General features: G+C 43.5%; 1 protein-coding gene across 1 annotated transcript; it reads left to right on the top strand.

Moving 5' to 3' along the window:
* Positions 1 to 256: 256 nt before the first annotated feature.
* NELFB (negative elongation factor complex member B) lies at positions 257 to 14501 on the top strand. Its single transcript, XM_067542181.1, has 13 exons — positions 257 to 382; positions 2144 to 2307; positions 2547 to 2646; positions 3421 to 3651; positions 4746 to 4931; positions 6410 to 6522; positions 7095 to 7197; positions 8528 to 8623; positions 10146 to 10288; positions 12118 to 12224; positions 12869 to 13010; positions 13580 to 13688; positions 13951 to 14501. The coding sequence occupies exons 1-13, from the start codon at positions 281 to 283 to the stop codon at positions 14086 to 14088; spliced, it is 1734 nt and encodes a 577-aa protein (XP_067398282.1). The 5' UTR covers positions 257 to 280; the 3' UTR covers positions 14089 to 14501.
* Positions 14502 to 22747: the final 8246 nt, after the last annotated feature.

Raw genomic sequence — 22747 nt, 5'->3', positions numbered from 1 at the left:
GGGAGCAAGCAGCACAGAGGGGTGAGTAGGGGAGGAGGCAGGAGAGGGGGAGCCATGGGTTGCAGAGGGCCCTGCCCACGCGAGCGAGCGAGCGCCCCCCCGCGGCAGCCAGGAACCTTCCGCGCCAAGACGCTGTTTCCGGGGGGACGGGGCCAGTGTCGGACCCGACGGGACTGGGGGGCAGCAAGCGGAGCGGACCGGGCCGGCCCAGCGTAGCGGGACGGGCTGGGAGTCCCGGGACTCGCTACCGGGGTCGGAGCCGGCTGGGCCCGCCGCCGCCATGTTCGCGGGGCTGCAGGAGCTGGGGGTGGCCAACGGGGAGGACCTGAAGGAGACGCTGACCAACTGCACCGAGCCGCTGAAGGCCATCGAGCAGTTCCAGGTGGGGAGCGCGGCCCGGGGGCTGGGGGGGTCCGTGGGGCTGGAGCTGCTCCCCCCCGGCAGGGCAATGGCCGGAGCGGCTCTCCTGAGGGCCTGGCTAATGCCCGGCTGGTCCCGCTAGGTACATCTGCGCCGCGCCCCGAGCCCCACCGCCGCTCCCCACACGTTTGAGCTCATCAGAGAGAAACACCCCCCCTCCACACACACACCCAGGGACCGCACCCGTCCCCACCTCGGCAGGGAGGCAGGCTGAGGGCACGGCTAGAATTTGAGCATCTGTTTCCATGGAGTCCAGGGTCCTGGAACCTGATGCTTACACATGTTGTGCCACCCCCCCGTTATAGAAATCAGCCCCTTGTTCTGCCAGCGACACCCCTGTGCTGATAACCACTCAGTAAAACGGGGCCCAGACGCCCTGACACCCATTATGGTGGTGGCTGAAGGCTGCAGGTCTTATTCTCTGAAACCTCCTCTGGTTGTGTCTGATCTGGACTCTCCCTGAGTGCTATTCCCTGTAGCTTGACACAGGCATCACTTTTTCACCTTTTATATCATCCTCCATTATGTTGCAGCCTCATTTGCTCTCTGGCCAGATGTAGCAATGCTGCTTACAAGCTGTGGGACAACTTCAGTGAGGGATTTTTAAATGTATCCAGTATTTTTTTAAAAATGTTTTAACTGAGACAAACTTTGGAGGCCTTCATAACAAGAAGGAGAATCTTAAAAATCTGCTTTTAAAATTAAGGAAGTCTCCCCCAATTGAACAGGATTTGACAGTTGTGCAAGCCGCTTTCCGATTTTGTTTTGGCACCATGTATCTTGCAACTTAACGCAGAACAGAATGTGAAAAGGAAGCTTTGGTTACTCTTGGCACTTACTACACGAGTGTTCCATAGCATCTTTCCACCTCTTCAACGTAATTTTCTGTAATACAAATGAAAGCTAGCTCTGTATGTTACATGACTTCTCTAAGGCTTCATGGAGCTATTGCATGAGTAGTTACGCAATGCTTCAGTGTTTTTAGGATTGGGGCATTGGTGGTTTAGCTTTGGTATGTTTCAGCAATGGCAGTTTATATATATAGATCATAAAGCTGGGCTAATGGAGGTTAGCATAATCTAGCCAAATGCATACATTTTAAAAGTCCTGGTAGATTTTTTGAATGATTAGAGTTCAGGCCCCAGATTTAGATATGATTTTAACAAACAAACAAACTTGTGAATGTTTTTGTAAAAGAATGGTTACCTTTTAGTGGAGCAATACTTTTTAAAACAAATAAACATTTCCCTGCACTGTTTACTAGCCATGCCTAGGAGTCAGAGGCATGGATCAGGACTCCATTGTGTTAGTGTGTTCACACTCCAGTGCTGCACTAGTGAATGAGAACCAGAAAAGGAAACTCACAAGTCATTCTTCATTGTGCCGGTTGAGTAAAAAGTAAATAAATGGCATCAGTGATGAAAATTAACTAGATTTTTAAGTTTTTGTCATCATTAATAGTATTAAGGTAAAAACAACGAGAGTCCACAGAACTCTCGTTGTTTTTGCTGTATACAGACTAACACGGCTACCCCTCTGGAAGTATTAAGGTAGTGCTAGTAACATAACTAAGGAATTTTTTTTAATATTATAGTTTCATACTCAATAATTTAGCTTACTTTTTTAATATGTCGTTTTAGTACTCTCGCTTGTTATTTATTGCCAGCAAGGAATTTGTGTTTAATCCAAAACTTATAACTGTGTGTGGTGTTTGTTTTGCTAGACAGAAAATGGAGTCCTCCTGCCCTCTCTCCAGTCTGCTCTGCCATTCTTGGACCTCCATGGTACTCCTAGACTGGAATTTCATCAGTCTGTATTTGATGAGCTGAGAGAGAAATTGCTAGAGAGAGTTTCAGCCATAGCCTCAGAAGGAAAGGCTGAGGAAAGGTATGTTACTGATCTTGCAGTTGAATATTAACTATCATTAGAAATTAATTGCAAAATTAATCATGGCAGGTAAGGTTTTCAAAGCTCCTAAGTGACTTAGGTACTTATGTCCCATTTTCAAAAGTGACTTAGACCTGTAAGTGCCTAAGTCTCTTAAAGTCAATGGTATTTAGGAGTCTAAGTCACTTAGGAGTTTTGAAAACTTTACCTGACAACTTTTCATGCTTGCATGTTTCCAGATACAAAAAGCTGGAAGATCTGCTGGAGAAAAGCTTTTCCTTGGTCAAGATGCCATCTATACAGCCTGTTGTGATGTGTGTCATGAAATACCTGCCCAAGGTAAAATCTCTTGCATCTCCTGGCTACAGCCCATTTCATTCCCTGCTGTTAGCTGGTCTGTATGCCACGTTTGCAAACTCTTCAGTAAGTTTGTCATTCACTGGTAGAGAATTTGGCATCTGCTTTGTTTGATTCCCATATCAGTTAATATAACGTAAGATAGTTCAAAAAGCATTTCGTATGTTCATATTTCCTAAAGGACCCTCTAATTAGAGAGAGAAGGTTGTTTTCTTATTTTTAAAAGGTGCCTGTCCCACTATCTGCCCCCAAAATAGATTGAGGTCAGTGGTGGGGTACTTTTCCATAACTGATTTAAACGGCAAATGGAAAATTGTAAGGATGCAGCTAGATTTAAAAAGAGGTGATATTTATGGGAAAGGCCACTTAAAAGGAAACAAACCCTTATTAAAGACACTATACTAAACTTAAGGTAATATCTTCAAAACCTGTACTAGTGCTATTGTATGCTGTAGAGTTTTGAACTGTCGTAGAATGCTGTGCTCCTTTTTTAATAGGTGTTTAAGACATTTGAAGGACAACTTAATGCTTTATCTAGGAAGCTAAATACTTTAAAACCAGGGTGGTGGAGGAGGGGCAGAGTCACTAAAGAAGGGCCTCTGCTGTTTCCTTGGGTTTTAATTGCACTGGTTGTAGAAGTTACTGGCCAGTTCAAAGTTATGATTTAGATCTGCCCTGAAGTTAACTACCTATCATTTCAAAAGTCAGGCAGGTGAACTCCTAAATTCTTTACTGACTCTGTGCTGTTGTTTGCAGGTTCCTGAAAAGAAACTGAAGTTAGTGATGGCAGATAAGGATTTATATAAAGCATGTGCTGTGGAGGTGAAACGCCAGATCTGGCAGGATAACCAAGCTCTGTTTGGCGATGAGGTGTCCCCGTTGCTGAAACAGTACATCCTAGAGAAAGAGAATACTCTCTTTAGTAGTGATCTCTCTGTCTTGCACAACTTCTTCAGTCCCTCACCGAAAACGAGACGTCAGGGAGAGGTAAGAGCAGGGAGAATTTTTACAGTGAAGTTTGGAATGCAATTCTTCAAACTTTGTCTTGAAAAGGGAGCATATTGGGTTCCTATCCTGCCAGCATCATCAGATAATTCGAGTGTCTATCTGGCCTTACAACTTTGCTAAGTTAAATATTTTGGCTAGTTATTTAATGTTAGTTCATTTTCATTAAACAAGTCTTAATCAAATCCATAGGTTACTCTGTTCAGTATTATTATATTTGTATTAGAATAGCGCCTAGTGACATAAAGTAATAGATTAATCTTTTGTTTAAACATTTTTTTAAAATAACATTTAAATAGCTAAACAAAATATTTAGCCAATAATATTTTTTTCCTGATTCTGTCTATCAGTCTTGGATTTAATACCATGTCCATCGCAATTGGGAAGAAGCATCAAAAGCTGTGTTTATAGCTAACCTATGGAACAGTGTGATCTTCTTAACATTACCTTCATCCTGTCCCCCAGCCACTCTTCCCTTCTATTGTATACTACCCTCATTAACTTGTCTTAAATAAGATTGTAAACTCTTCAGGGCAGGGATTGTGCCTTCCTACGAATTGCATAGCGTCTGTTGCTGTGGGGCTTTTAGACATTCCCACTATACACATTTTATTAAAATGATAAAAAAACAAAACAACCCCCCCAAAAAAAATCTATGCCCCAAGCAGTGTTTTTAACCCAAAAAGGGAGAAATGCCAGAGACTCTGTGAAGTCCCCAAGGGTCTTTGCTATTACTTTTGATTTTGTGTGGTGGGCACTCTGGTGGTCTATGGTGATAGATGGCAGTATAAAACCCTAAGATCACATTTATAACAAAAGCAATTCCTACTGATATGCTTGGTATAACAGGTCAGATTGTTTAGCAAAGGGAACAGAAGATCTTACAATTACAAAAGTCTTGACAAAAATCAATTAAAGCACAAATGGAATAGAAATGCTGAAAAATTCTGGTGTGAAATGCCCTTTAAACCTGTATTGTATATTTTAGTTCAGGCATTCCACAACTGATGCAGCGAAAGCTGTAATGCAGGAATATCTTTTGGTACTAAGTGTATGTTTTTCCATTTGGGCTTTAGGTGGTTCAGAAGCTGACACAGATGATTGGGAAGAACGTGAAGCTATATGACATGGTGCTACAGTTCCTAAGAACCTTGTTCCTTCGGACGAGGAACGTCCATTACTGCACGCTACGGGCAGAGCTCCTGATGTCGCTGCATGACCTGGACATCAGTGAGATCTGCACTGTTGACCCCTGTCACAAGGTAATGAATGCATGAACCAGGCACAAGTACTACTTAGGAATTTTCAGTCTGAGCAGCAGTCTGAAATTCTTATCATCCCTGGAATGACAGGTTCAAATCCCAGCGGCGTAAACTAAGCCTTTTGTGTTTGCATAGTAAATAAATTGTTTGTCATGTTGTTTGTGGTGCTTGGTATGAAGTCTTAGAAAATAATGTACCTTCTGACCTACATGGACACTGCAAAAAACAAAGTTCATGGCACTGGTTTTCCCCCATTGTTCTTGGCCAAAGTTTCCTTCCCTTCCCTGTGCATAGTATCGTGCACAAACTGATGCCCTTTGCCCAGAAGTGGTTGCATTTCATTAGTTTAGTTTGTGAAGTGCTATGGATCTTGAAGTATAAAAAGCATAAAATTAATAATTATTAAAATGTAGGAAGTTTTGCTGTCGTATTTAGCGCTAGGTTGTTTGTAATGTGAACTAAGTCACTCATCCTCTATTTATGCAGAATCACATTCTATTCTCTACACTTACGTCCTGGTTACATTATATACAGAGTTTATTTCTCGTGTAATATATGCTTCGAGATAAAAGATATCAATGATGAAAAATATTTTTAGTATTTTCTGTACAGGGGGTCTCCAAGCACTTCAGAAACATGAATTGATCGAGACTCACAACACCCTAGTGAGGAATATGTGGTTTTAATACAGATAAGGAAACTGATGCATAGGGGATATAGCTTGTTCAAATTTCCAATATAAGTCAGTGACTGAACCAGGGATAAAGCCCCGTTCATCTTGACTTCCAGTCCCATGTTCTCACCACTGCTGCCCCCTCAGCATGTACTCCCTCGTGTGTAAATCCACATTGATGGGGGTGGGAAATGAACTCTATTCCCATACTACATGGTATATGGTACATGTTAATTTTCAGGGATGCTTCTTGTGGGAGAGGAAAATGTGATGCCAGTTGAACTGCTGTACAACAGATTAATAGAGTGGTCCTCTGTCTTTGAATGCCAGTTGGGTTTCCTGTGCTCGTGATGTCAGACTCCCTCTAGAACTTCCCAACATGCGTTGGACACTGCAAGCAGCAGATATGGTCAGAGATTGATGCTGTTTGTATGGATTGGAAACTTTGTTTTCCCCTTTCGCATGCTGCCACGTGAACCCATGTTCTGTTGCACTGATGGAGGCATTGACTATAGTTAGAATAGCTCTAGGAGCATCATGCAAAAGGCTCGCCAGTTAAGGAACTGTTTTGTCACTACATCTGAAGCCTTTGAAAAGTCAGTGAGAATCTTAAAACTTACGTGTGGAGTATTTAATGTTGCAATCCCCTGTACAACTGTTGGGGAGGGGAGGAAAGGCTTATGCAGTTGTATTTAATTAAATATCGAGCCAACTGTATTATAGTGAAACCTTGGGGTGATTCATATATTGTAAAGCTAGTTTAGAGGAGTTGCCATGGGTGTATTAACAAAGTTTCCTTTTGCAGTTCACCTGGTGCCTAGATGCGTGCATTCGGGAGAAGTTTGTGGATAACAAGAGAGCTCGGGAGCTGCAAGGGTTTCTGGATGGAGTGAAGAAAGGACAAGAACAAGTATTGGGGTGAGCAGTTCAGGCTCTTGAAACTGAGGCATTGATAGCGATGCTCCCATTCTCCAAAATGGCTGAGTTATTTCAGTTGTTAGTTCTCCACAGGTGTCTAGTAACAAACCCAATCGTTACCAAACACAGTCCTGAGTGCATTCAGCACAATTACAGGTTTATTCTCTGTATTCAACCCCAGTGCTGTAATTCTAGTCAGTATCCTGAAAAATAAAAGCCAAAAGGATTTTTTTACCAGGCAGAACTCTGACCACGTTTAAGGATCTAATTGGTGATCTAAGGCCAAAACATAATATTTAAGTTGATATAAGAAGTTAGATTTTATCATTTTACATTTTGCTGCCTGTCTTCCTTCCCTGATAGCCTCAATGTATATTTAAAGGGACACTGCCAGGTTAAAAACCTATGTATAGTGTCTCAGATGTAATAGTTTGAACAACAGAAAATGGACATGATCAAAGTTTTGCTCCAGTATACTTTCTTGAGAAGCAGGTATCTTTGGCTGTGTATGGGGTTGGGCTATGAGGTTTGTTAGTAAATATACAATGCATTTCTGATTCTGTTCCCTTCAGGGATTTATCAATGATCTTGTGTGATCCCTTTGCCATTAACACCTTAGCTCTGAGTACCATACGGCATCTGCAAGAGCTGGTTGGGCAAGACAGCTTACCCAGGGTGAGTCTGAGAAACCTTCACAGATTACAAATGAGCCCTCTTCTGGTTATAATGAGACTGCATTTTTCCATGAGGGAGAAACTGATTCACACTACAGGAGAAGCAATGAGCCTGTGTACTGTCAAATGCATGAGTAAACTGAAAGAGAGGAAGAAATATACGTTTTGTTCTAATTTCTTTAATTTATAGTAATTTTAAGTATTGTGTAATTATGGTAGGTACACAATTTTTGGACATATAATTTTCAAGTTGACTGTGCCTCTTTAACATTTCTCACTCTGTACGAGGTACATGCTCTTCTAATTATGCATATGTGCAGGTAACTGCTTTCTGCCTACTTAAATTGCTATAGTTATAGCATTCTTTACTCCCTGTACTAAACTGTTACGGAGTCTTGCTTTACATTGGGCTGTGGATAGAGAAGGGGGGGGAATATAATAAAGTCAGTTCTTGCTGAATGACGTAACTGGAGAGAGAGTTATCTTTATTGTGCACTTAATAATTTTGTGAGGCACTCGCTGTGTGTATTGCTGCATTTGGCTGTCGACAAACCCTCAACATTAGCTGCAGTATTCTCAGGGCTAACCCGATGCCTTGAACATTAGGGGGCCAGAATTGTATCAGGAATGTCGGTTGGCAAGTGACCAGGGTTCAGCCCTAGAAAGGACTTAGAATGTGGTCTGCTGGTTGGATCCTCAGTTTCCCTGGTATGAAGCGGTACTCACGGGGTGTGTGACAAGAACGTGATCCTTTGCCCCAGCGGATCAGGACTCAGATCCTATGATGGGACCCATACAAGTATCTAAATAGATAGAAACACTTCCTATATTTCATCCCTTGGGTTGCTTTGTTTCATTGCAAGCCTAACATGATAAATTATTTATTTTGACAAAGTGCTTAGGGATACATGGTACTAGATAGCTGTAAGGCCAATATCATTTTTTATACATTCAGTACGAGATATTTACAAATGTGTATAGTTTCTTTTTGCCACATGTTGTACTCTGTTATGTCAGATTGGCTAGACACTTTTGAAAAACAGTCGTATGATCAGATTGCCTGAATGTCTCTAAACACACTGTAAATAAAAAGTTCTGCTGAGGTGTGTTCTGTAACTTTTGTAGTTGTTTGGGGCCCTCTGAGCTATATTATTAAAATTATATTGTTTAAATCATAGAAATTGACTGCCTCAGCAGTCTTTGTGATCAAATGTCTCTGGGTAATGCTTCTGAATCCAAGAAAAGCACTGAATATAAACTACTTCCAAATAAATCTCCAGCATGCAGAGCATTGAGGAAGAACTTAACTTTTATTTCGTTTGAATTTCCAGGAAAGCCCAGACCTCTTGCTGCTGCTTAGGATGCTGTCTCTGGGACAGGGAGCTTGGGACATGATTGACAGCCAAGTCTTCAGGGAGCCTAAAATGGTGAGCTTCTTGAAGAGTATTTCCTCCTTGATTTCTTCATCTTCCTCTCTGTTTAAAAAAAACCTTTGGTGTCAGCTTTTCCTAGTGCCTCTAATAAGCACTTGCAAAATTTGTAAATGTCCTGTTTGTATGGACAAAACCTTGCATTTGCGTGCACAGTTAGGGTAACAATGTACACACATGCTCTTTTTTTTTAGTCTTGAACATCTGGGGCTTAACTTCTTTAAAGCTGAATTTTGCCTCTAACAAAATCCGCACCAGTGGCTCATAACTCCTGGGATCTCTGCCCAAATGGCGAGATTGTAGATCAGAATTAATGTGAAAAACAGTATTCCTGGGGCTGGCCTTGAACTCTAATAGCAGCTCATTGCATTGTCATTCAGTGGCTAGCCCTTCTGCCTTCCTAATGTCATGTGATAGGAATGCTGTGGAGGCACCACATTCAAACTCAGGAAAGCGTGTTTTGGATCATTCAAGTGACTCTCCCCCTACTTCCCCTCTGGCTCTCACTCTGAGCAGGTTTGGTAGCTATAGGAGAAGTTATATTCAGCTATCTACAGAAGAGAGGGTAACCACAATGCTGGGCAGTGGGAAGGGGGTTAAAATAGGAACCTCCAAAAATTCCCTTGCTGTTTCTGTTCTGTGCTGCAAAGTGCTGCAAGACTTCCCCAGGGGGATGATTGAGGCACTTACCATATAAACTGCTAGCTGACTGCACGTTTACCCCAGTGATGTACATTTTCCATAGGTGTTTGTGTATTAATAGTCAGATACTAAGGCGATTAGGTATTTACATGGCCCTCGACAAAGCCTTGGCATACTTCTTAGCTCAGTTGAAAGGTTCCTTCTTCTCCTGTTGGTGCTATATGGAGAAAGCCCCACAACCTGCTTCATTTTTAATGAACGTTGTGGTTCCATACACTGCCACTTCCCATTGTTTTGATTTGATACAAAATAAGCAATTTTCAGGTGCTGTGGGAAGGGAGGAAATGAGTATGAACTTTCTCCTGGCACTCCTCCTGGGTACATGACTATGTGCAGTGGTTAATATCGATTCAGGGAATTAACAAGATGATTTGTGCTCATTAGCAAATTACTGGTCCTTACCAAGACCCTCTGTGTCCATCACATGCACAATATAGGATAAGGTCCTCTAGACGAGATATGTGTGTTATGGGGTAATTCTGTTAGAGCAAAAAAAATTCATGCAATAGTGTTTTTGTATACAAAACGAAGTATAGTTTTCTAATTAACTGATTATGTTCTACTGGAGGACATGAAAAGAGGGGAGTAGTGGTTAGTTAGAGCAGGGACTGAGTGTCTGAACACCAGTGTTTTATGCTCTGGTCTACAATTGGTTTGCTGCACGGTCATAGGCAAATCGTGTGCCTTAATTTTTCTAGTTGTATGATGGGGATATTACATGCTCACCTTTGTTAAAACACTTTGAGATGCTTGGATGGAAAGTTGCATAAATGCTGAATTTCTTTTAATATTGCAATGGCTTTTCTTTCCCACTAAGGAACATGAGTTGATCACCAAGTTCTTGCCAATGCTGATGTCTTTTGTGGTGGATGACTATACATTCAATGTAGATCAGAAACTGCCATCAGAAGAGAAGGGGCCACTTCCCTATCCCAACACCATTGCTGAAGCTTTCACCAAGTATGTCATCAACCTATGTACATTAGATCCTTTTTCAAAGCAAAGCATGAAGTAGTTAAGCGATACCATAAGAGAAGTCCATTATATGCAACCTGGCACAATTAAGATAAAAGAATTAACCCTAACTAATTGAAGACTGCATTTCCATTCATGTGGGTCTGTAAGTGGAAAAATTGATTAAAAAGATGCCAGTAAAACTGCAGATCTTGAATAGGTCAATAAAGAGAACCAAAGAGGTCTCTGGCAAGAAATATGAAAGAGGTAGTGCTGCTTTGGAGCCAGGGAGGAAGCTGTCCAATTTAGAAGTTTCCAGTCAGAGAGCTCAAATAACTGTGGCATTTTTCTCAAGGGCTCAGATTGAAAGGCCACTGCACAGGAAACAGAACAAAACACTGAGGCCCTGATTCAGCAAGGTACTTTATAGTCAGTGTGACTACTCATGTAGTTAAAGTTCGGCTCATGCTGAATCGGGGCCTGAGAGAACAGAACAATATTATCTTGGTGCCTTTGGCCTCAGTTATTTCTACATGGACCCTCCTGAGGAGAGTCCATTGTAGACAGAGCTGACATTAAAAAAAATTCACTGTGTAACGTATTGTCAAAATTAATTAACCATGAGCTACTGCTGCTTCAACCAGACTGTGCATGAGTGAGTTAAAGAGACCTTTCAGTGGAAGTAGCACAAGAGGTTTGCTATAGTTGTTAAAGCTTTTGTTACCCCATGGGAAAATGAAGATCAGTTCAGGCCTTCATAGTGGATAGACAGAGAATAGTTCTTTGACTGACAAACATGGCTGCTACTCAGCAGTAACACAAGTAGGGAGGAGTGAGTGACTGATCATCAATACTGGTTTCAAATCTAGCTCAGATTGCTTTGCCCTCATTTTCAAGGAAGCGGAGCCTGTGTCATCCTCACATGAAGTCCTTAGTGGATCCTCCATTTGAAAACATTAAAGCAACACGTGTGAAGCAGTACTTCCTGCCATTAATTTTTATATAGGCCTGGCCTAGGAAGGTGGACCATCGCATTAATGTTTCTTGCTACAACATTTCAGTTCAGTCTTTGTAAAGCAAATGGTAAGATTTGTTTTTTTGCATTGCTGTTTTCAAATAAAGGAGACACTTTGTCCTTCACAAGCAGAGTTCTATGGCTGCTTTCATGGTATTGTTGAATTTAGGTGCATTTGGGCTGACCACCAACACTCAATAGCGAGAGAATGAGCATCTTCAAATGTGCTATTAGAAGTAAGATGTCTGTACGTGTGATGAGAGGATTCAGTTTCTCTTTGAAATCCTAAAGGTTTGGAGGTTAAAAAATAAACTTCTCACACTTTCTCTTTGAACAACAGACAGAAGAGACTTCCATATGCTCAATCGTGTTCAGATCTTACACTTATTCCCAGCACTCTTCTTGATTGAATGTCAGTATCCAGAATACCACCTCCAGTTAGAATCACAGTCACAGTTGTTTCATAACACAGCTGGTGTCTGACCTGGGAAACCTTAAAACGAAACGGAATCAGATTTTCCATTGTGTTTAGCTTGGTCCTGAAGCTTCCTTCTTCTTATTAACTGTTCAGTTACAGTTGATTATTGGAAAGTAACAATGTTTGTTGAATAAATATTCCTTTGTGCCATGGCAGCAAACAGCTCTCATAGATCTGAACACTTTCTCTTAGCCACCACTTCACAGAAGGCTTGTGGTTAGATATTGAGACATTTCCCTGCTTCATTCTCTACATGGTTGTGGAATCCTGTCATTTTAAGGTCCTATTTAGTAAGTGGGTTCTTGTTCTATTGGTTAAGAAACTTTGTTTGTGCCATAACAGATTCCTTCAGGAGCACAGAATAGCTTGTGAAGTTGGGCTATATTATGTACTTCACATAACTAAACAAAGGAACAAGAATGCTTTTCTCAGGCTCTTGCCAGCACTAGGTGAGTCTTGTTTGCCTCTTACGTTTTGTACCCACTTGTCACATATAGAAGAGACCTAGAAGGAGGAAAATAAGGGTTTTGGGATGAGTATGAGTTAGTGTTGACAGCTCTTGAATTCTAGTTTCAGCTCTGCTAATGATTCATTGTGTGAATCTGTGCAAATCCCATGAGTTTACTTACCTGTTTAATAGTGATGTTTTCCTACTAAGCAGGTGTTTTGTGAAGCATTTTGAATGTTTGTAATTCCTCAGATGAAAGACACAGTACAGATTAGCTGTGGGCTGGCTGGAATAGTGCTGGAAGATAAATTGTGCTTCTGAGCACGTAGCTTCCTGCTCTAAACAGTCCCCAAGGGTTGCAGGGGATCAGAACTTCCCACTTTATCCACAAAAGGAACTCACAATGAAACAACACAGAATCTAGCCCAGGCTTAGCTGTTCAGAATTCTTCCTCAGTGATTGCTCAACCCACATCCTGGGTTTTTTCCATATCCCTTTATGTCTGGGTGGGGTAGTGAGGCACCCGCAGTGGCCAGTCAATAAAGTGCACATAAGATTTTTAGCAGGCTTATCTTTTGCTAACATGGTAATGTTTCCAGGCAAATGCTTGCCAGCCTATTAATCATTGTCCTTCATGTTGTGCAGTCGAGACATTCAGTGACCTAGCCTTCAGTGATATTTTCCTGCACCTGCTCACTGGTAACCTCACGTTGCTGGCTGATGAATTTGCGCTGGAGGACTTCTGTACCAGTGTCTTTGATGGCTTCTTCTTCACTGCCTGCCCAAGGTAACTGACTTCCTTCTTCAGAAAGCACAATGTTTATAAGATGAATGGGATGACTCCCACCTCTCTGAGCTATTGGTTAGCCTGTCTGCAGACTCTTCACTTAGCTTACCTTGGAAAGGCTGTGTTAGCTGTTATGGTGTTTTTTATATATTTAGATTTTGCAACCAATTCTGTAGCAGTGAAATCACAGAAAATACAAAGTGTTGATTATAAACGATTACACAAACCCTAAATTGTTGTTTAGAGACAGAAGGTGCAGTGGGGCAATGTCCTCCTTACATTGCAGTAGCAGATCTAATTTCTTCGTTGAATGTTAGATTTAAGTTGTAAATGCACGTAGAGAACCTATTATGACTGCTAAACGATTGTATTAATTCCTTGGAAGCCTATAGAAGCATAATATCCTGTAGCATGCAAGCAATTCCTTTACAACTTAAATATTTTTGATGATTGAAAACAAAACTCCCGATGTTGAACACCCAAACATTGCTCTGATGTTGTAATTTGCTCTCTCAAGTATGATTGTGTTATATACATTGGCTTCACCACTTAAAAATTGCTCTTTACAGAAAAGAGAATGTCCATAGACATGTGCTAAGATTGATACTTCACCTACATCACAAAGTGGCACCTGCCAAATTGGAATCACTCCAGAAGGCTTTGGAACCTACCAAGCAGGTAAGAAGGGTCACAAAAGGAAAAATAATTGCTGATGAAGTCAACTGCATTCCCTGAAGCTGCTTCCTGGAGCCTGGGTTCTGTTTTGATAACAGCTTTCAAAGTGTATGGAATACTGCTTAATTATATCATAACCGCCTCTTCCTGCTCTCCTCTGTGTTGAAACACTCCCAGCAGTCGTAGTACTTAACGTTCCAGCTAATAACAGTGAGAACGAAGTGTGACTCTTCTTTTTCTCCTCCCTCCCCCACTCATTCCACAGAGCGGCGAAGCTGTGAAGGATCTTTATAACCAGCTCAGCGAGAAACTGGAGCTTCGCAAACCCAGTCCAGCCCAGCTGGCTGAGACTCCATCCATGGAGCTGCCTTTGTCCACAATGCCCACTCCAGCCTCGCTGTGAGCCACATGATCGGGTCTCTGAGATAAGAGAGAAACTAACCGTGGCGCCCTGCAGAGTGAAGGCGTGGCAATGTACTGTTAAGTGTCTCTGCCTGCTGCGCTAGAAACTGACCTAAAGCCACTGAACCTTTTGCAGAAACAGGGAACTGACAGACACTGCAGTTTGCCCTTGATCACTACCTCTTGTTGGGTAGAAGGCTCAGTATGCAGTGTATTGCATAGGTTTACTTTGCCTAAGAATAGCTAGGTGGCTTCTTGTGGATCAACATAGCTTGTATGACTTCTTCAAAGGACAAATTTTATTTTTAAACTTTGTATCTTTTTGCATTTTTAGACTTAGTTTTCTGTGACAGTAAAAACCCAGTTGGGTAATCAGGCAGAGGGAGCGAACCCTTGAAGTCTGAGCCTACTTTCTCTCTTTGCCCCAGCTTGCTTCTTTTCTTAAAGCTGAGAGATGGTTCTCAACAGAAAGGAACAAGGCTGCAGATTTTATCCATTGTTCAAAAGTGGGGCTTCCCTGTGACCTCCTGGAGACTAGTGCTGTGCATACCTGTCAGCCAATCCCATCGGAGCAGGGCTGCCTAGGTCCAGCCCCCTCTTTGGGTTGGTGGATTGCTCTCAGACGTAGGGGTTGATGTAGCTTCAATAGACCTGGCAAGTTAGGCAACTACCTCTGATGTCAGGGGCTGGCAGCACACGCACCTGAGCCTCGCCTTATTGCATAGCAGCTGGTAATAGGCAGCCATCCTGGACCTTGGGCATCAGCCCAGCCTGGAAGCAGAGAAGAGGGTTGGAAAAGCTCAGCAGTTTCAATTCAAAGGCATGCTTTTTGTGGAGCCCCAAGATTTCTGGCCACGTGGGGTCTGGTCCCAAAGGGGGCTTCTCAGCACCGCGTCACAGACAGGCTTCGCCTCCCATCCCTCTCCCATCTCGCCACATCATTTGTACCCATCTGCCTAGCTCAGGCTGGCTGCACTGAAGAGCCTGCATGAGATTGCCCCCACTTTGTCCCCCTCCTCCCATGGCACTGGCCTGATGCTGTGGCAGCCTCCACCAGGGCCGTCGCTGGGACTGGAAACTCGGGATGTTCAGTACGAACCAGAGAGGCCTGTTGAGTTGCTGCCAGCAGGTGACTGAGATTCCCAGTCCAAAGTGAGCAGTGCCTGATACCTCTTGTGGTCCAAAGACCATGGCTGGCTGCAGGGATCCCTGAGGCTACTTATTGGCCGACCTGCCAGTTGCTACCTGGTGCTCCATTGGTCAAGGGGGCTCTGGCTGTCTGCCGCTGAAGTGGAGCAATAGAGGAGCAATGGAACGAAATATAAATGTGGGCTGGCCCCTTGGCATGTGCCCTGCCTGAGGCTAGCTGCAGTGAGCAGAAGGCCATCCAAGTAAACTCACTCTATGCTTGTGGTGGTTAGTCACTTGCAGATGGCTTGCATGCGCCAACATGTACCACCAGAAGGGCCCAGGGCTCCTAACAAGACTGTCCCTGCCCTGAGGAGCTAAGACACGAGACAACAGAGGGATGCACCAGACAGACGGGAGTACAAAGAAACTGTGGTCAGCATGGGAAGTAGAAATCACAGCACAGCAGCTGCCTAACCACTGTCAAGTCTTTTTGTAGATGTCACGGCAGAGGAAGAGCTTGAAGGAGGAGAGTGAGGTGATCTTGCAGATGTTTTATGGGGAGCTACTCCCATGTCTGAGGGGTGGCCTGGGAGAAAGTGTGTGTATGCCTAGATGGGGTCTCCTGCAGCCACAGGCTCAATTTCTGCCTCCAGGATACAGGTCTGTAATAAAACCTCAAGTGCTTTTTATCACTAGCACTGTACAAAGGAGGGCAGCAGCATCATCCCCATTGCACAGATGGGGGTAACTGAGGCACAGAGTGTTGCAGTGATTTACCTGAGGTCACGTAACAGGTCAGTGGCAGAGCTGTGCATAGAACCCAGGTCTCTATAGTCTGTCCCTCACCCCCTCTGATGTACTGGGTAGAGGCCATGGTTGGGGCAGTCACTCAGGGTTAGTGGTGCAGTAAGCTAGTTGCTTTAGGACTGTTTCCCTCCCCCTGCTGCAGCACAACCCACCTCTGTGCCCCTACACCAATACTCCCGCTCCAACTGCTCCTTCCCTCCCCATTCCATATGCTACTAACTATCCCATTGCACATACCCTCCCTGGCCCCCTGTAATTTGGGAAGGGAGAGCAAGGAGAGATGGTAGCTGAGGCTGACTGCAGACAAGAGAGAGACCATGGATTGAAGCCGGGGGAAGACTCCCAGTTAGCAAGTCACTGATAGTCAACCAGTCTGCATGCTGGCCCCATATGGGTTTCCCCCAGTGACCACCACACACCCATCTGTCCCAGCTGCTTCCCTTGCTTGGCCATCCTTCATCCTTGGCTCACGGGTTTGGTTGGGGAGGGGACATGTTGGCAGCAGTAGAGAATGGAAGTAGCTGGCATAATCTGTACTTTCAGTGGGTTGGCTTGTTGCAAAAAGAAAAGATGAAATACAAAATGCTGATGCTCAAATAGCTTATATGATGCGCTGATAGAAGTGATAAGGTTTATACCTTCCAAATATTGGAGTTATGGATTTCTCCGTTAAATAACATAAGAGGAAAACGGAGGGAGATGCCCTGGGTAGAGTATCAAGAATGGCAATTTTCAACTATTTATTTTTTTAAATTAGATAATTTTTCAAAAAGCAAACATCCTAGAGTGTCTGCTTCTATCCACAGCTGTTGCTGTGCCGACTTGGAGATGAAAACACTTTCATTTTATTGTCAGAAATTACAGAAACTTCTGCTGTAACACAACACAACAACCTGAACTAAAAGTTGTGTCCATGATGCACTTTCTCTCTCTGTTCCCCCTGAATGCAGGTTTCAGAACTGTGTATTGCTTCAGAGATCCCATCTGCAGTGGATCTTTTGTTTGGTCTTAATGTGTTCTTGTATCAGAGCCTGCCATACTGTGACTCACCTGGAAAAGTAAAACTAAACTATAAAGTAGCGATTTTTTTTCTGAATTCTCATTGTGCCTCCATATGTGAACACACATTGCCTTGTCTGGTGTTGTGGACCATGAGTCACGACGGCAAAGATGCAGTGGTGCATGTTTAATAATCATACATTATTGGTTCCTGGATAGCAGGGAGCAGGCAGCACTTGGACTGCAGTCTATCCTTGGAAATTAAAGTCATTTGTTGCTTCTTAAAGACCTTCCCAAACTATAGTGAATTATGGAGACACCGGTCACAGTTCCACTAATAAGTGTTGTTTCCATTTTATTCATACACCAGGGATTTTTGTATTCTCTCCAAACTTAAGGTACGTACTTTTTGAGTGAATTTTCTGAGCATTTACTAATAAATCTGTTCAATTAGTTTCAGTGAAAATGTAATTTAAAACTTGGTCCTTTAAGAAAGTTAGCATTTGTCAGTCTTTTCTTTGTCCTGAAAGATCTTAATAACAGAGTAATACAGACTACAAACTTTCCAGACAAGTAACATTAATTGAAATCTTATGCAGAGGCTGCATTTGAAGGAATTACGTTTTAATTAAGCTAAGTTACTACCTATTGTTTTTCTCTAATTGTTGCAAGTTTTATGTACAAGTACGTTAAGAGAACATTAAGATTGCAAAGTCAAGCACTCCCAAATGAGAGAACACCAGAATTAAATACAGCCTTAATTCAGCCCCCTTGCGCATGTGCATTATAATACAGTCTTTAATTACATAATCATGTACTGTTTTTTCTAAAAGACCCCTGTCTCATTCAGTGAATGAATCCAGTATTTCTTCTTATCGTCATTCAACGTGTGGCCCACAGACTTATTTACCACACACCATTCAAACCCTGCAAAGAATACAGAATTATTAATTTCCTCATGCGTGTGTTCTCGCCGTGCTAGCTGAGTGCTTCATAGACATTACTGAATCTATCTTTAGGGCACCCCTGTAAGAGTAAGTGAACTGGGGAACTGAGACACAGACAGAGTAAGGCCAGAATTGTCAGAAATGTCCACTAATTCTGGGTGCCCAACGTGAGACACCTAGCGCCTGATTTTTCAGTGTACTGAGCATTTTATAGTACTTTATCTGTTCAAAGCACAGCTCCTAGCCACTTCAGATGCAGCTGTACATCCTCAGCAAGACTCCATGTCTAGCCTCGGCATCATCCCCATTTCACAGATTCTCATGTTAGGTACCCAGAACATGAGGAAAACACAATTTAGTGGCCACTTGTAAAAATTGTGGTTTAAGTCACTTGCCCAGCATCACTCAGGAACTTGATGGCAGAGGCAGGGCTTGAATCCAGTTCTGCAGGGCAGCACTCAACTGTCTCAACCCTAAAACCTTCCTTTCTCTTCCTGCCATCTCCTGCCTCGTTCACTGCACACCTTTCAAGTTCTGCAACAATTGAAGCAGGGAACCCACGGACAACAGCCTCCTTCACTACGCAGCCCTGATTCATCCCAAAATCAGGTCTGGACTATGCACTGAATGAGGATGGGGTCCTATGGAAAAACTAGCATGTGACCATGTAACTAAAGACTGTCATAATACATATGCACAAGGGAGCTGAGTTAAGATTTGTGATGGGATGTATGCCCTCACAGAAGTGAGGAGAGTTAACCGGAGCTGGAGAGCTCCATTAAGGCTTCTGGTTGTAGGGATGCAGGTCCAATTAAAGATGAAACTCAGCTGGGTGGTTTCTATAAAGGAAAAGGTGTGGTGCAGGAGGAGGATGCAGAGAGACAACTGTGTGCAGTGTATGAGAGCGGGGGGAGAGTGGCAGGATTGAGAAGGAAGCCTGGGGGGAGAGTTGATCTTGGGATCCTCTCCTGAGTAGAAGCTTAGCAACAGGCCAGGACAGAAATAGAACAATCACTGGGGTGGAGCAAGCTACGGTGGGGAGTCCTAGAAAAAGGGCAGGATCTGGACTTCCACGGAGTCAAAAGAAATTGTCAAAAGCAATAATGGAAACTGCTGCTGAAACAAGGCAACTCACTGAGTTTTGGTTTAAACACACTAATTAACACGCTCAGAGGAGAGAAAACAAGTCCCCACGTGCTTTGCTACCACAAAATCATGTGGTCTTAACAAAGCATTTGTCAATTCCGTTTGGCACAGATGCCAATTATATGTAAACAAGGGCTCTGGAGGCAGTTATTCAGCACATTTCATGCATGCACAATGGCTTTGCACAAATGGACCCTTGGAATAACACTGGGACAAATGGTGGTTGTTAAAGTATTCTGGACCCAATTCTCAGTTGTGTCAGCCCCATTATGTTCCTTTGGCAGAATAAAGGGGACTTAAAATGGTTAGAATTGGCCCCCTGAGAATACCCATTACCAGTGCAGAGCCTGTAAGTGAGCTCTCCACTATTCCGGCTCATGTCTGTCGTGTTACTGGGAAGTCCCTGTATTTATTAAGCTCCTGCTGCAACACACACTGGTCCACTCTGTAACTCTGGAGGACCAAGAACTCTATAACCAGTCCACAATGGCCCCATGACACCGGGTACAGACCAAGGGTGTGTCAGAGGCACAGCCAAAGTGCACTGCACTACAGCTCTCTTTTTCCAGTTCCCATGGGGGAGAGGGAGCATTGGGAAGCACAGCATGTTACAGCAGCTCTCAGGCTGCATTAATTTACACCAAAGGATGGATGCAGGAAACCTAAAGATGGCTTAAATTTACCTTCCCCCACCTTCTCTGCCATAAGGGCAGTAACTGAGAATCTTATTGTCACATGTACAAGTCTAAAAACAAGTGGCAATGACCTCAGATAGTTTCAGATTCCAACAAAATGCTTTCCCTTCTCCCCCTAAACATGGTTCATCTTAGATTATTTCAGAGCCAAACTATAGGGAACAAGGGTGTACATACGCTAGCACAAGGCTTGGTAAGAAGAATTAATAACCAGTGACACTGTTTATATTCTCAAAGATTCTTAGCTTCCAATACTTCTACTTTTTTAAAAGCAAGCTTTCCACATCCCCCTCAGTCACTAGGAGTGGCTCGTGAGGCCCAGCTGAAGTATTTGCCACTGGATCCCATCTCTCTTCCTCTTCTGCTCATCGTCATCATCATCATCGGACAATGAAAAGAGGACTTCTGTTCCTGGGCACTTCCTTTGGAAGGGGACAGAAAGATTGTCCACACTCCAGAATACATCCTTTTTAGTCCCTGAATCCAAGGGTTCTTGCAGGGTTCCTGAGGGATAGATGCAGCATTCATGGCCTTTCTCCACGGAGATGCAGTGCTCAGGAACTCCAGAAGGTTTTTCCCATGGTGAGGTAAAAGACGGGTCACTGGGTCTTTCTGTTGTGGGATGAGATGCCTGCCCATTCTCCACTGCTGGAGACTCAGCAAGCTTAGAGGTGCTCGAATGCCCACTGGGTAGCAATTCCATGTCTGTGCTCTCATCAGGCGTGAGCGGACGATCAAACCCAGGGATGATAATGGCACTGTCCTTGCTGTCATGAGCTGCCCCAGTATCTTGACAGTTGCTGCGTTGGGGGAGGCTCAGTAAGTCTTCAGCCTTATCGTCTTTGTCTGCTGAGTCCTTGCTGAAATTGAGCCTTGCGACTTTCCCAAGAGCCAGGCTATTTCCAATGCCACGTTTCTTTTTCAGACCTGTAACAATGTGGTCCTTTCCTGATGTCCCTCTTCCCTTGTTGATTATCCCTTGAACCGCTTTTAAAGCCTGGAGTGTCTTTATACCAGAACCTTGTGGCAACGTATTCACACTGACTCCCTGTTCCAGTGCATGCCCTTCCTTTCTTGCCTTTCCTTCCGCTGCACTGCTTAGCTGGAGCTCGTTAGCGGAGAGCATGGGTTCCTCAGTGTTTGGCTGCTGCTGCACGTAACTTCGATTCACTGCTCTCCTCTTGAGGGAGTTCTCTTGATGTCCACGCGTTTCTTCGCTGACGAGCACTAACTTACTGACCTTGTGCGCTAGCTCCATCACGCCGTGTGGCATGGAGGATGTGCGCAAGCTGGAGAAGTCTCCCAGAAACTCACCAGGAACCAAGACAGGGGCACCAGGGAATGGATTTCTCCTAGTTGCAAAGGAAAACAAACACAACGGGACAGCAGTTAGCATGACTTCCCTGGGAAACAGACGGCCGCCTGAGGTTCAGAAAGGAAAATCTCGAGTGGATTCTTTGTTGCCAACACATTGAATTTGTAGAGCCACTCCGACTGATTCACCAGTAAAAATCTCTCCTATGCTGGGACACAATCTTCAAGTGAAGGGGAGTTTGGTCTAGTTGAAACTTGGCATTTCCATTTCGTGGCTAATGTCAATATTTCAACATTTGTTTTCAGTCTGGATTGGCATGAAGACAAGTGTTTTCTACATTTCCTGTGAAAGGGACATGTTGAAAGTTCCATTTCAGAAATGTCGTACTATGTCCTACCACTATTGATTTGTCTTAATACAACATGATTTGCCATATGATGACAAATCTAATAGTTGAAATGTTTGAATTTATTTCTAAATAAATGAGGGCAGCGGCTTCTTAGTACTAACTGAAAAATCTTTTCTTAATCAAAGTGTCTCCTGTTTGTGTTGTAGTAAAATAGTTTGACAACTGATGTCAATGAAAGTTGAACCTATCAGGAGAGTTAATATGTGCTCTCCCTTGTAAATAAGACCCCAGCCTATCAATAATCTGCCCTTGGCTTTGATGGAGTTGGATCTAGCCCTAATGATGAAGTAGTGTTAGAAGTTGGCAAACCTGCTTCTCTGGTAGCCTGTTGCTTAACTCAGTTGTTTCAGTATAAGGGGAACACATGCTTTGGTTCTGACTAAACTCTGCTTTAAACAGGATTTCAGCTTTAGTTGTTTCCTAACATAATTTGGACCTGTCTACACTGGGGTCTCATCTGCACAAGGAAAATTAGGGCCTGAAAATCCCCACCAGGGGTACCAAATACAGGAACTGTAATGTTGACAAGGCTCAGGCAATCTGAACCTCTTCTCCTAGGAGGGTGGTTAAAAAAAATTTGCCCTGGATAGAAACACTATGGTGGTAAATACACCTGAGTCCTGGCTGTGCTACAGCCTGGATTCCTATTTCTCTACAGACAATGTAGCCGGGCTGGTCTGGATGTGTCTGAACCCTTGTAGCTGGGTCTGTGTTTACAGCCCTGTTCTAAAGCCCAGAGATTTGGCTACTGACAGCTCGTACCTTAAGGTCCTATGGTTCTCCTGGTAGCAAACAGGAGGCCAGCTTGTTTGATGGGCTGATTTAGGTGGCTTCAGACCTGGCTGATGAGCTAGATAAATGGAGCGCAGATGCTGCTTCACATTCTCCCTGGTACAATAGTAAAAGGTCTTTCCTGGAATAAAAGTACAATAATCAATATGAGTGTCTCTGCCAGAGATCCTTAGACAAAACAATTTTAAACAAGGACTCAAATGTTTTCCATTCATTGCCTTTGCGGTCCCTAGAGATCACACCCAAGGCTGCAGAGTTCTCCGCCTTATTTTCCCCTGCACCTCCCCCTGTGCTGGGATGTTAGTGCCAGGTATCACTGAGAGCCCGTGTGTGTCATTCAAAATACTTACAGGACTGTGGAAGTGACCAGTCTTTACTGCCTTTGAACCAAAGTGCATAGAAACCACCTCCTGAGTCCT

This window comes from Emydura macquarii, unplaced genomic scaffold (genome assembly GCF_026122565.2).
Source record: "Emydura macquarii macquarii isolate MOO-44397 ecotype Brisbane River unplaced genomic scaffold, CSIRO-AGI_Emac_v2 contig_691, whole genome shotgun sequence".
Classification (NCBI taxonomy): domain Eukaryota; kingdom Metazoa; phylum Chordata; order Testudines; family Chelidae; genus Emydura; species Emydura macquarii.
This window is presented reverse-complemented; position numbering and strand designations above follow the sequence as displayed.